At 38.9% G+C, this 14821-nt stretch overlaps 1 protein-coding gene across 6 annotated transcripts in view; it reads left to right on the forward strand.

The window, feature by feature from the left end:
- SMARCA2 (SWI/SNF related, matrix associated, actin dependent regulator of chromatin, subfamily a, member 2) overlaps window positions 1–14821 on the forward strand; it is a 180466-nt gene that overhangs the window by 48989 nt on the left and 116656 nt on the right. For all 6 annotated transcript variants that reach the window (XM_037798281.1, XM_037798282.1, XM_037798283.1 and 3 more), the window contains 6 exons: window positions 3211–3264; window positions 5905–6035; window positions 6253–6310; window positions 6964–7064; window positions 8841–8988; window positions 13455–13618. In XM_037798281.1, coding sequence (XP_037654209.1) covers window positions 3211–3264; window positions 5905–6035; window positions 6253–6310; window positions 6964–7064; window positions 8841–8988; window positions 13455–13618 — 656 coding nt within the window. The remainder of the gene's footprint in view (window positions 1–3210; window positions 3265–5904; window positions 6036–6252; window positions 6311–6963; window positions 7065–8840; window positions 8989–13454; window positions 13619–14821) is intronic.

The following is a 14821-nucleotide window of genomic DNA, read 5'->3' on the forward strand; positions in this document are numbered from 1 at the left end:
GGGAACAAAACACACAGAAATCCCTGACCTCATAATTTTTTTAATTCAATTTTATTGATATATGCACATACCATACAATCATCCAAAGTGTACAAATGTTCACAGTACCATCATATAGTTGTGCATTCATCACCCAAATCTATTTTTTTAACATTTTCCTTGTACCAAAAAAGTAAAAATAAGAATAAAAAATAGAAGTAAAAAAGAACACCCAAATCTCCCCCCCCCCATTTTTTCATTTAGTTTTTTTATCCCCATTTTTCTACTCATCCATCCATACGCTGGATAAAGGGAGTGTGATCCACAAGGTTTTCACAATCACACTGTCACCCCTTGTAAGCTACATTGTTATACAATCATCTTCAAGAGTCATGGCTACTGGGTTGGAGTTTGATAGTTTCAGGTATTTACTTCTAGCTATTCCAATGTATTAAGACCTAAAAAGTGTTATCTATATAGTGCTTAAGAATGTCTGCTGGAGTGACCTCTCGACTCCATTTGAAATCTCTCAGCCACTGAAACTTTGTTTCATTTCATTTTGCTTCCCCCTTTTGGTCAAGAAGATGTTCCCAATCCCACAATGCCGGATCCAGATACATCCCTGGGAGTCATATCCTGCGTTGCCAGGGAGATTTACACCCCTGGGAGTTGGGTCCCACGTAGGGGGGGAGGGCAGCGAGTTCACCCACTGAGTTGGTTTAGCTAGAGAGAGAGAGGGCCACATCTGAGCAACAAAGATGTATTCAGGGGGAGACTCAGACACAGTTATAAGCAGGTTTAGCCTCTCCTTTGCAGTAATGAGCTTCATAAGGGCAAGTCCTGTGATAGAGGGCTCAGCACATCAAACCGCCAGTCCTCAGTGTTTGTGAGAACATGAGCAACAATCCAGGTGAGGAAGCCCAACATCTCTGCATTTTCCCCCAGCTCCTCACAGGGACCTGCATAAATGTTTTATTCTCTGTCCAAATTACTTTGGGATGTGTCACTGTTTCACACTAACCTATTCAAACCTACCAGGTGTCACTTCCTATTAAAAGTTCCATGTAATTATGGTATTTGAACAAACTGTTTGAGTTAAATTGTTTAGGAAATATAGATCTTACACCAACTAAACATCTCTTCCCTTCTCTGTGGGGAGATTCAAGCTCATGACATCCATCACGTTACGTGTAACATTGGATTGTACATATTGGAATAGTGAGCCAGTCCCACAGTAGGCCTGTGAGATACGTACTATTATCATCCATCCCCATTGTGCAGAAGAGGGAACCAAGACGTAAAGAAATTTTCTCAAGATCACACAGCCGAGGTCCATTGTACTTAGTGGCAGAGCTGCGATTCAAACTCGGAATGTTTAATTCCAGAACCTACTTTCTTACCTCTAATAGTACATTGCCTCTCGAATTTGATATCTGATGGAATTGTTAAAATTAGTTTAAGGAATTTTAAGTAATGAAAAGGTCTGATTATGAGACACTCTTTAGACAACACTCCAGGTAGTCTATAGTATATTCAGATGAGATTATCTTTTAGAATAGTTTTGATTCTATTAATTTACAGTGCTTCAAGCCTTTTCATGTACTATTCATTGAAATGGTGATCCTTTTTCCCCTTGGTAGATATTTGAAATTGGCTTATTCATTGGATCTCATTTGAATGTCTTTGTTGGCCAACTGTGTAGCTTATTTCTGATTTGTGTGGCAAGAATAGTGGGATTAATTGACTTTTTCCAATTAATTAAAACAGTCGCCTAAGTATAGTATCTGAGAATCCCAAAAATGGAACCCTTGGTGCCTGATAGCAGAGATGGTTTCTTTTTCGAGCTGAGTTCTGCCATATTCATGCTGTTCAGTGTATCCTTAACCTAGTTATAGGGTCTAGTGCTTTTGGTCGCCAATCTGTCTTTTGAGCTTGTGGATATTTTCATTTTGGGGTGGCAGAAACAGAAAATTAAATGTTGGAAAATTGTAACTGACAGGATTATTTTACTTCTTACTCTTTGGTGGAAGCTACATTTTTATGTCTTGTGCCTGGGCATACATACATCCATATATTTTTGTAAAGAAATTATACCGTAAAAGAACTCCAGCAAAGTTCGAGCTTCCGTGGAACTGGTTTTCTTCAGTGTGGATAAAAGACTATATTTTCAACATTAAACTTTTTCTACAAAAGCTGTTTTGTCAAGAAACAATTGAGTTGTTTTCACAGAAGGCAAAAATGTGTTAGAGAATCAATGTCTTAAGTAAACAAAGTCGAGTTAATATTGATTCTGTATCATTATATATATATTTTAATTAACTAAAGGGCCCAGGGGAAAAGGCTAATTTTCTTAAATGTCTTGATAAAGGAAATGACTGAAGCCTTTTCTTTTCATTTTAAATACATAGAAGTAGTGTAGATTTTCAGTAAAAACTCTAAAATAAGGATGCCAGTAAGGTGATATGAAAGATCTCACTTGTTAGAGGGGTTGGTAAAAATTTAGGAAATTTTAGACTATTTTGTATATATTAGAGATGAGACTCTCTCAGGAATGTACAAAATGTGACATAATCCTAGCTTTTCATTTAGGCTGTCTTTGAGGTACATAGAGGTTAATGAACTAAGATATTAGAATAGTTAAGAAATGGTAGCTGACAGGATTTTCCTGAGGTCACAGTATCTACATTAAATTCCCCCTTATACTGTGTGGGAAAATACCATGCATCATGAGAGCCAATTGGGTAGTATGAAAAATATCCAGGGAACTCAAGAATTTTGCATTAACATTTTTTATGACCTGGGAACGGTGCTTGCCTTGTTCTTGTTGGGCATTTTTACAAAAACTTGCTTAGGGGAGAAGAAGGTTGAGTTGATCACGTCAGAGCTTGTCTTCACAGCACCAAACCTGAGAAGAACGTTTCAGAATCTGACCGCTGTCATGATGCTGTCACCTCTGAGGCTCCTTGGGCCCTTGAAGACACTATCCACAGGTTTCTAGAGTGCTGACCTTGGGCCATACCTGGATTTAAATGACTCTCTGCAAGTTGTTAATAAGACACACACAGCCTCAGATTGTGAAGAGAAATAGACGTAAAAGGAATTGATGCTTAAGTTTTTGTCTCATGGTGATGGGTAGTAATGAAATGCTGTTACATTCAAAGAGTTGCCAGGCAATCCTTCCTGTACCCATTTCTTGATTTACCCATAACATCAAAAATGGTTGTTTTGCAGAAGGCTGAAGAGAACGCTGAGGGAGGGGAGTCGGCCCTGGGACCGGATGGAGAGGTAAGGGATTGCTAACCTTCACCGCCCTGTTCTGCTGAGTGGAGTCCCTTCCATACCTTCCGGCACCATTCTCTGTGAATAATAATTTTCTTTTTCTTCCCTTATTCATTTTTAAGTAAAAATAGTAGTCCATTAGCATAACAGAAAATTAGGATTGTATAAAATGACATATAGGGAAAAGTTATGTACCTCCATCTTAGGCTATCAGTCAACTAATACTAAGTTTCTTTTGTACAAGTCCAGAATTTTCCATGCACATGTAAGCATATATTTATGAATACATAGAATATGTAAGAATCTTAGGTGATTCTAGAATTACATTTGCTAAATAAACAACAAATATGACACTGATTCCCGAGTTAATTACTAGTTTGAAATTATAAAAAATGTGCAAGGCAAACCATTTACATATTTACTTATTTTTTGACATTTTCTATAGGTTTACAATATAGTTTCTATTTGTATATTCATCAGCACATTCCTAAATTTCAGTGCCTACTATTGCCAATATTCTCGAGAAGTGTGAGACTACAATTTTATTTATTGGAGTTTTTTCTGAAAGCTCAGGGTTCTATGTCAGAGATTCACAATGAGGAGGCACACACCCAGAGCAGGTTGCCAAGGGAGTCTGTTTCAAACTGTGTTTCCCTTCTCACAGATTGTGATAAATCTTCTTGGAGGATTAGGGTGGCTAGGGGGTCGCCCCTTCCCGTTCTAGAACCATTGTGTTTGCAAGATGTGCGGTATTGTGAACGGGAACAGCCTGGATGCAGAAAAAAGGTTGAAATTACTATTGTATGCAGAAACCTCTTGAACAATAAATGGTGCTTAACATCTATAATCCATCACAAGGAAAGAAAGGATCAGGATAAGTGTCTAATGTGTAAGAAACTCTCAGTGGGCTGGTATAGGGGGAGAATACCATATATTAGAACACATAGAAACCACTCTAATTTGTAAAAGCCTGGCCTTACCTAAGCATGCCTTACAACAGTCTGTAATTAACAAGTGCACAGGGAGAGATTTAACATGTTAGTGTAATAGTGCTCTTATCTCTTATTACCTCTTGGGAAAATTAGCTACTAATCTTGGGTCTGTGACATACAACTTTTTCCCTCCTCTTAATCTTAACATGTGTCTTATGCTTGCTGAAGTTTGCAAAGGGGACATCTTGCTCAGTTCGTTTTGAAATAATGTTCTTTTTACACTCTGCTGTGCTCATTCAGTGTTTTTGCCAAAGTTCTAATTCTAGCCACAGTGATTTCAATTTTCCTTGAGGCTTGACATAAGCAATAAAACAAGCTATATTATAATAGTTAAAGATAATGGAATATGATTTTTCCAAAGGAAATGATGGTAAATGGTAGATTTCCTTCTTTATCTTGTAAGTGTATAGATGACCTTTTACATTAATGAGGAGGAAGCGTCATCTCAGCATGGAAAGTAATGGTGTTCACAACCATTTGCTTTAGCACACATAAAAGAAAGGAAAAGAAAAAGACTGTCTGGAGTGTGCATTTTCTTTTTTAATAGGTTATTTTTTTGTGGATAATCGCTAATATATTCTTATTCTTACAGTGCTTTGTGAGAGAATGGGGATAAAACCACTGTTTCTGGCATTTCCTACAAGAAATAGAGGATAACCCACAGCATACTGTTTTCCCTATCATTGTTGCTGAACTCCAATTAAGAATAAGTTAGGAAAAAATCTTTGGAATTAATGAATTGTCTAAACATTCAATTTTATTACTTTTAAGGAGATAGATAACTAGAACTATTTACAAATCAAGCATTTCCAAACAAGGTCTTGCCTGGGGGTCTTTTCCTAGAAGAATGGTCACCCTTAATCAGAAGCATTTATTTGCATAAGATTCCTGCATTTTAGGCCTTTTAAAACAATGTGTTACCCAAAGTAAGCTAAACAGAGCCTCTGCAATTTCATTTTCTCTCTTAATTTTCTGAGCAAGTAATTTTTCATGGAGAGTCAAGTAATAACCTTCAGCTCAGTCTTGGTTGATTCACTAGGTTTCAAATGAGTAGTGCTTTTTTCTTTATCATGCTACACATACCAGCGATTGGGCTACATACCTGGTGGTTTGGTTTTGAATAAAGGACACTGGTTCTGCAGAAGCCTAAACGACCACTAATGAGATGCCTGATTTTAAGTAAGAAGAGAATGTATTCATAGGATATTGGTTAACTCATCGTAGCCCCAGGAGGACTGGAGAACCTGATTCAGGGCTACCCCAAATTTTATACTGTACAGCAGGTCTGGTTGCTGTTACATGGAGGAGGCAGGAGCTTGGTATAGCCAATCCCGCTACACTAGCGCTGCTGCCACTGTTGCCTGCCCTTGCACCATTGTTTCCTTGGTCCCCACTTCCTTGAACTGCTAGCCTCTAATTCAGAGCCTTGGGGAGCGCATCCAGTTGGTAGAGCCAAGGTCTTGTGTCTGTAGGCTAGCTGCAAAGGAGGCTGGCAATTTCAGTTCCTACTGTGAGGGTGGCTTCCCACTTCCCACCAAGACTCAGCAAGGTGCTAAAATCTCCAAACACAGAAAGAGGTTTGAGATGCTGGGCAGCCTAAAAGCTGAGAAACATCTTAACATCAGGAGATGATGTGTGTTTTCCTCCTTTCTAGCCAATAGATGAGAGCAGTCAGATGAGTGATCTCCCTGTCAAAGTGACTCACACGGAAACCGGAAAGGTCCTTTTTGGACCAGAAGCACCCAAAGCAAGTCAGCTGGATGCCTGGCTGGAAATGAATCCTGGGTAAAGCAGAAGCATTGGTGTTCTTTTGGCTTTTTATTTTGGTTCTCCTTGTAAAATCTTGAAATTAAAACAACATGGCCTTTTCTGAAATGGTTGAAATTAACATTTGCATTTGCCATTTGCACATAGATCATATCAGTTACATCGTGTGTATGTATATTATTTTATAATTTAAAGAACTGACCCCCCACACTCTTCCCTGCTCCTTTTCCTGTAGCTATGAAGTTGCCCCTAGATCTGACAGTGAAGAGAGTGATTCTGATTATGAGGAGGAGGTATGTATGTATAGTTGATCCTCAATGTTCAGTATTTGTGAATTTCCCTACATGTAAAACTCTGTTTGTAACCCCGAATCAATACCTGGTTGAGAGGTGGAGGGTAATGAATCCTTTGCCAAGTTGACAGTCTTTATCTCAATACTCAGAAACATAGGCTGTGAAGGAGCCACAAAAGGCAGCGTACTTAACAACTACAGTGAATGTATGTGGGACCATGAAAGTCCACCAGTATCATCAGAGATACATTTTTATGAGAAGGAGGATGTTAAGATCTCTAAAATCTGGTTTTGAAGAGAGGGAAATAGAATTTTGCTAAATAAATGAAAGCAGACGTGGTCTGTGGTGCTCTTTGATAACTAAATAATGATCAATACCCATCTTTCCTGCATGATTTTTGCGTATTTATTCTTGGGAACAAGGATTCTAGGTGATTCCCAGAGGGTCCCTGTAGTGCTCTGATACAAAAATCTAAACAGCAATGGAATCGTATATTGCTTGGTTTAAATAGATGATAAATTTACTTCCTCTCTTAGTTGTATTTACTAACTTCATTTGTGAAGTTGAATGCTGTTTAATATGTTTTCAGAAAATGCTAATCATAGAGATTCCCTTGTTAAAATATAATTTCCCCATCTTTCTTCTTTCCTTAGGATGATGAAGAAGAGTCTAGTAGGCAGGAAATGGAGGAGAAAATTCTTCTGGATCCCAACAGTGAGGAAGTTTCTGAGAAGGATGCTAAGCAGATCATTGAGTATGTATCTCTTGGAGATTTTCTGCCTTGGAAACGGGATTCACGAAGATGATGCTTTTAGAATTTTCTTTTAGAAAAAATTGTTTAAGGAAGGAGCCAGACTTCATGCCCATACTGCACTTGCCACCAGATCCCAGGGCTCTGTGCCGCTCATCTCCTTCCTTCCATCCTCTTCTCCCTCCCGAATATCCCCCCACCCCCACCCCCCCTGCGGCTCTGGCTCACACCTGAGCTGCACACCTGTCATTTGTACTTCCATCCTGGATTGAGCTAACCACCCTTGCTCCTCTGGCTAGCTGCTTTGCCTGCCTTTCCTGCCTGACTTAGTAGCATCAGCACTCACCCAGAAACCCCAGTGTGAAGCTCCATTCTCTTCTCTGTCCTTGCTCCATTGCCAGTCAGCCACCGAGTCCCACCTCGTCTCCAAAACACACCTTAAAGTGCTTCTCCTTCCCCTTCTGAGTGCCCCAGCTCCAGGCCTCACCCCAATCTAGTCCATCCTCTATACCAGGGTCTGCAAATCCCTTTGCTTATACGGCTCTATTATTAAAGAAAAATTATTGTGAAGCAATTTGATAAATGGAAATTTTAAAAGGATAAGATTTTTAAAACTAAGAAATAGACATTCTAATATTTCATCCTTTTAATCCCAGGTATGGGCTCCGCTTTAGGAACCTTTGTTTTACTGGTCTGCCCCTGCCCCTTAACTGAAGGTTTCCAGAACCCTTCATTCTCTACAAGATAAAATATATGCTTGTTAACAAGTCATAGAAGATAGAGGGCTACCTTTCTTCTTTCGTACCTCTCTCATCTTCGGCCCTCTCACCTGTTCTCCAAGCCTTAGCCGGGGGTCTGTGATTAGAATATCTTGGCTTTTGTTCCAGTGTGCTAATGCTACCCTTATGCAAAATACCAGAAATGGATTGGCTTTTATAAAGGGGGTTTATTTGTTTACAAAGCTACAATCCGAAGGCCATGAAAATGTCCAAATTAAGGCATCAACACAAGTATACCTTCACCAAAGGAAGGCCAATGGTGTCCGGAAAACCTCTGTTAGCTGGGAAAGCATGTGGCTTGCGTCTGCTGATCCCGGCTTATGTTCCAGCTCCTCTCTCAGCTCCTGTGCATTCTTCAAAGTGTCTCTCTTGGCTGCAACGGCACTTCCTGTCTGTGAACTTTTTTATAGGACTCCAGTGATTCAATTAAGACCCACCCTAAATGGGTGGGGGTAACACCTCCATGGAAAGTATCCAATCAGAGGTCTCATCCATAGTTGATTGAGTCACATCTTCATGGCAATACTCAATCAAAGGATTCCAACCTAATCAATACTAATACATCTGTCCCCACAAGATTGCATCAAAGAACATGGCGTTTTGGGGGACATAATACATCCAAACTGGCACAGCTTCCTAAGAGTTTAGGAGAACATTGGTATAGTGTTAATCTGCAGGTGCTGGGTTCATGCTCCTATTGTCATTTGAGGTCAAGCAGATCTGTGTTCAAGTTCTTCTTCCACTTCATTGTAGTGATTTGACCTTGGGCAGATTAACCTTTCTGAGCCTCAAGTTTGCCACATGCATAAGATGAGGATGATTGTAAGGTCCACCTTGCTTAGTTTTGGTGAGGATTACAGATAATGTATGTCAACTGCAAGACATGTAGTAAGTGATAAACCATACTTATTGCAGCTATTTTTGGCTTTCCATTAATTTTTTGAACAAACTTATGTAACACCCAAAATGTCTGCATGTGATTCTCCTTTCTCTGTCTCAGGACAGCCAAGCAAGACGTGGATGATGAATATAGCATACAGTACAGTGCCAGAGGCTCCCAGTCCTACTACACAGTGGCTCATGCAATATCTGAGAGGGTGGAGAAGCAGTCTGCCCTCCTCATTAATGGAACCCTAAAGCATTATCAGGTAATCAGTGTGGTTTGTGTTTCCTTGGCAAGTAATAATCTTTTGATTGGAGCGTGTCATACACATGGTTGATTGCTCAAGAGGTCTTGATGACGGAGAAAAATTTTAGGTCACATTGCTTATAATGTTGAAATTCTCTCCATTATTCCTATAATTCTTCTTGTAGAGTGCTTCTATCTTACCTTCTTTACTGGGGCATACCGGTTTTCTTTTTTTTTGGTTTTGGGATGAATTTTGTTTTAAGAAATACTGGCTTAACATTTGGAATAGTTTCATTGCATATCTCTTCAAGATCGAATATGCAGCCACATTCTCTTAATGTAGGGAACATCCATGTCTCATCTTGAAGTAAAATGAGGTATTTCAATAAATTTTTAGTTGTGGCTCTTGTTTCATGCACTGGATTCAATCCCCCCGGAGTAGCCATCTACTGCATTTATGTGTTTTTTTAAGGCACAATAAAATTATGGGTATCCATGCTTTGACGAAAACGACTTTGTGAACATAACAGATGTTTCATTTGTCCTGACTGAATTGAGGTCAGCTCTTGTTTCCTGTCTCTTACCACTTGTTTTCCTTATACCATCTAGTGTTTCTCAAAGTGTGTTCCTTGGAACATTAGTTCCATGAGCTGTTTCTCAAAAAGAAAAAGAAAAGGTCCTGTGTTCAAATAAATATAGGAAATACTATCACCTCTAACTAAAATTTCTATATAATTTACTATTCCAAACTGAGATACTTGGGAGAGTGAAATGGAGTCATTATTACTAATAATAGGTATAATCCAGTACTATTCCAAGTCCACCACACATAGGATCAGCTTACAGTGGCCCCTCTTGGTAGTCCATGATGCCTATCCACACGCTAATGACTCTGCACAGATGTCATGTAATCTATAATTGGGCATTAGCATCCTGCAATAAAACAATTTGTGTAACGTCTTATTTCCCAAACTTCTTTGACCACCAAGTCCTCCATTATATATCACTTATTAAACAGCTTCTCGTGTCCTCTGGAATCCACTTGAGGAAGTACATGATTTGTGTACCAAAGGTTCTTGAACATTTTGGTCTCAGGTCTTCTATACTCTTAAAACTTATCGAGGACCTTGAAAATATTTTGCTTATGTGGGTTGTAATTATAAATATTTATGATATCAGAAATTAAAACTGAGAAATTAAAAAATATTAATTCATTTAAAATAATAATACATTACATATATGTAACAATATGTATAATATATTATATAACTTTAATATAATTATATTAACATAAGTAACAATTTTATATGAAATAACTATGTTCTCCAAAACAGAAAAATACATTTAGTGAGAAGAGTGGCATTATTTGACATTTAAATCCCCTTAATGTCTAGATTAATAGAAGACAGCTGGATTCTCATTCCTTCTTTTTCCATTCACTGGGATGTCATTTGTTGATTTGGTTGGAGTCTATGAAAAACAGCCTCAAGCAGCTATGTAGGGAAAGAGAGTGATACTACACTAAAACTCGACAAATTAGAGTTTCATAAATTTAGTTGCAATGTGGAACCATGTGTGAATCGTATCACATCAATGAACTTTTCATACTTTGTTAAGTTAAAAATCCATTAATTCATTTTTGAAAGGATATTTTCCCCATGCGTGATTCTTTGAATATCATGCATTGGTCATTTGGAAAATATTGGTCTGTTGAGCTGTACAGGTATTTCAAATGTTGACATCTCATTTTACAATATAAAAAATTGCATTCATTGGTATCGCCCAATCTCATCAGAAAAATCTTTAAGGACTGAGAAGCTGTCAAATTCATGATGGGAGAATCAAATTTTCTATTTTTCTAATTTTCATTTGAAAGCTTGAATTTGATCATTGGCAATAAATACCTCAGTTGTTTTTCTTAAAGCAACAGGCTCACTTAGGTTAGAGAAAATATCTGGCAATACCCATGTCTGAGTAACCAGTCCTTCTTTCACTTAAAAAGAATGTACCTGAGAAAAGCAGAAATGTTAGCTCACTGCCTTCCCTTAAGACAACCATCTTACTATGTTATGCAGCAGAAGTGCTTTATGTGTACTTTCCATTTTGTCATGCAGAATGCTAAAAACACACACACTGGAGATTCACGGTTTATTGAAGTTAGAAACTTTGACTACCTCATCAGTGACATTCTTAAGAGAATTTGACTCTGTGCTTACTGCCATTGCATGTTGTGAAGAATGCAATGACTACAGTTAAAGAATTGCATCTCTGATTAGTGCTAAGGGGCCAGTGGTATTTACCCACCATTGCTTTTTCATCATCCATGCAAAAGTCAACACAATGAAAAAGGCAAATACTGCCTTTGCCTTATGGAAATTGTTTTTACCTTGTGGACCTCCTGAAAAAGTCTTGGGGACCCCCCCCCCAGGGATCCCTGGAACACACTTTGAGAACCACTGCTCTGGCCTTAGTACCATCACATTTTTTCCAAAGACAATGTCACTTTCTTGAGGTCCAGATTGGTTTTCATCTGATTTGACACAGATGCAAACTCATAGTATGAATTATTAGACTGTTTTTTTTTTGGTCTGTCTATATATGGGAGGTCCATTTTTTAGATTATTCCTAAGTAATGTTTTATGCCACATTGATTTCCTTCTGCCATCCAACATCTTTTAAAGCACTCTTCATGACTCCCTTTCCAAACCTATCTCCTCCTACTTCCGTATGTGGATTGCTGTGGATTCCCAAATATGCCTTATACTTTCCTGCTCTGAGTTTTTGTCTCATGAAGTTCCTTCTTCCTGGAATACAGCAGCCCATACCTGCCTGATGGGAACCTTCCCATTTCTCACAAACCAGTCCAAGTCGTGGCTCAAAACCTTCCCAGATCACTCTTTCCACGAGTAAGCTTTGCATCTTCTCGCTCCATGACAAGCTTTTATATAATTAATAAATGTTTAACCTTGACCTGCTGCCTGGAGCACTACATAGGCTCAGTTTAATATCCAACCCCCCAATTCCATGACTTGGGAAAGTCCAAATCACTTCCCACAATTTTGGTAGATTTCTGGTCCCTTCTTGCTGCCAGTTTCTGCTTCTTTATCTGTGAACAATCCAGGTGCAAAAGTAGGTCCCTTTACCAATTTGCATGTGGAAAAAAAAAAAAAAACAAAAAACTACTGAGTATCCGTATTTTCTGGCATTTAGCTGACTTTCCTAACGGTCTGGTGATCTCGGGGACATGCTGCTGACACACGGCTCTTCCTCCCACTTCCTTGTGGTCTCCAGTCCTTCCCCCTTCTCATCAGTCTTTTTCCCTTCTCTCACAGATGATCTTCCTGTTTCTCTCTCATCTTCTGGTCTTGGCGCCATGAATGGGTGGTTGACTTATTGTCTCCTCCTTGACTCCTTACACTCCTTACACACCTAAGTATCTGTCTGCTGGTCCTTGGCACAGGATAGTCATTTAATAAATATTTAAAACAAATGGACTTTGTTCTTACATAAAACAAATTAATGTAACATTTCCCTAAGCATAACTTCATTAGGAAGCTAAATTGTCTTGAGAAAAAAATAAGTGTGTGTGTGTGTGTGTGTGTGTGTATATATGTGTGTATATGTTTGTGAGTATATATATGTGTGTGTGTGTGTGTGTATATATGTAATTTATCTCCTACCATTTAAACTTAGTATTCTTGGTGCAATGGTGGGAGGGAATTGGGGTGGAGGGAGGGGAGGTTTAGCTATTTTATATTTTCTCCCAACCTTTCTGGGGTCTAAAATGGGAAATCCAAAGCTGAGTCTCTGGTGCAGTGCTTTCATACTTTAGATGTATGTTGAACGTGTTTCCGGACAACAAGCTTTCAAAGTTTGCTGCCTGTGGGGATAGCCACACTGCAGTTTCCATGTGTGCTGCCTGGGCGCTTTCACTCCACCAGGAGAGAGCTCAGTGTGCTCCTGGGGCCCAGCAGGGTGTCCCCTGGCTCCCTGTTCACCCCGCTTCCTTGCTCAGGAGCCCCTATCCTGGGGAGAGGCTGTTCATTTCCAGGAAGGCAGTGTTTCTACTGATCTGTGACCTGCGTACCAAACCTGCCTTCTGGTTTGTCTTTAATCCTCACATTGGCCTTTGTTCTTGGAGTAGTTGGAGTCGATTTTGGTTTGGATTTCTTCATTTATAATAATTCTGTGAAATGCTAAGTAGGGATGAGTGGCAAAACTGCTTCAAACCCCCCAGTTTGCTGCAGCCCGTCATTGCTAAATCTGATTAACACTCGGCACTCGGCACCTGCCAAACAGCAGGGATGATTACTGGCTCATCTTTTCAATTCTTTTTTGTGCTGCTGGTGCTTCCCGACTTTCCTACTGTGGGAAATCCACAATACAGCACCAAGGAGTTAAGAAGTCACAGCCTCACTTGAGTTGTATTAGTATTAATTACCTGTGCAGATCTTGGATAATTGAAGCCATTATTCTTTATTTCAGCTCCAGGGCCTGGAATGGATGGTTTCACTGTATAATAACAATTTGAATGGAATCTTAGCTGATGAAATGGGGCTGGGAAAGACCATTCAGACCATTGCACTCATCACTTATCTGATGGAGCACAAAAGACTCAATGGCCCCTATCTCATCATTGTTCCCCTTTCGTAAGTAAAGTCATTTATTCCGCGGTTATCTTTCTGTATATTGTAGATTACCCTATTAGTAGCTTGTCCTTGTTTTTCACTCAAGGCAGAATTGTAGCATGTAGCAGATTACCAAGAACATGCGTTCAGAATTTAGGTTTCCATTCCTCTCCCTCCCTGTGTGGCTGTTAAAGCATGCGACCAAGTGATTTATCAACCATTAGCCTTGCACTCTACACAGCCTGCCCCGCGCAAAGTGGGTCTTATTCGTCATCACTCTTTAAGTGACTCACTAAGGAGAAAAATTTTTTATTGTGTTTTTTTCTTAATTCTTTACTTTTTTTCCTTGTTCCATTTCCACAAGTCTTTTTCTGTAATTATATATTCTTAAATCGTCCTTCAATGTAGCTTTTAAAACATAACCTAAATAAAAATCATAACCATAACTTTTACACTAAACTGACCTCAGTAAGTGCAGTTTAGGTTTCAGTGATTTTGCCGTTTCCTTAGGACAGGTGTCTGCTGTTCACCGTCATATTCCCAGTGCCTCGCCCAGTGTGGGGTTCTTTGTGGGTCTTTACTGGATTCTCCCAAGAGAAGGGATAACTATTCACAGCATCCTCCCTTGGAGCTTAGTGTATCACACTCTGGGTGTTAGGTTACAGCTTTATTCCCTGAGATCTTGTTTGCTAACCCAAACTTGGACCTTGAGTAAGAATAAGGTTTCTCTTTTTGTCTTTTCTTCAAAATTTGTCTAAATAACTACTTCTGCAGGACTTTTTATCCTGATTATCTGAATCCATAGTATTTAGACATCCTGTAGTTTAAGTCTATTTTGCATGTTATTTATACTTGATGAATTCTACCTTGTTTATTATAGTAACAATTGACAGGATCTTTTCTAAAAGTCATTCAGTATTTTTTCCCCTTCCGCTCTTAGCAGATTTATTTAATATTTTCATGTGGTTTTGTAATTTCTTTTTCCTGACTCAGCTGTTCTCCAGACTTACATGGCTATTTCTAAAGACTCACAAAATCACACTGGCAATTGCTGCTTTTCAATACTGCATTAAAATTTAGTTTTTTGCCCTTTAATTTTTTTATGTGATTTTTTTTATGAGCCACAAACATGCCGTGATCTGTGGCAGCTTATTTCTAACTTATCTCTTATTTCCACACCTTTAAAATAAATATGTATTTGAGATATTTTGTATTCTCTAGGCC

This window comes from Choloepus didactylus, chromosome 10 (genome assembly GCF_015220235.1).
Source record: "Choloepus didactylus isolate mChoDid1 chromosome 10, mChoDid1.pri, whole genome shotgun sequence".
In the NCBI taxonomy this organism is placed as follows: domain Eukaryota; kingdom Metazoa; phylum Chordata; class Mammalia; order Pilosa; family Megalonychidae; genus Choloepus; species Choloepus didactylus.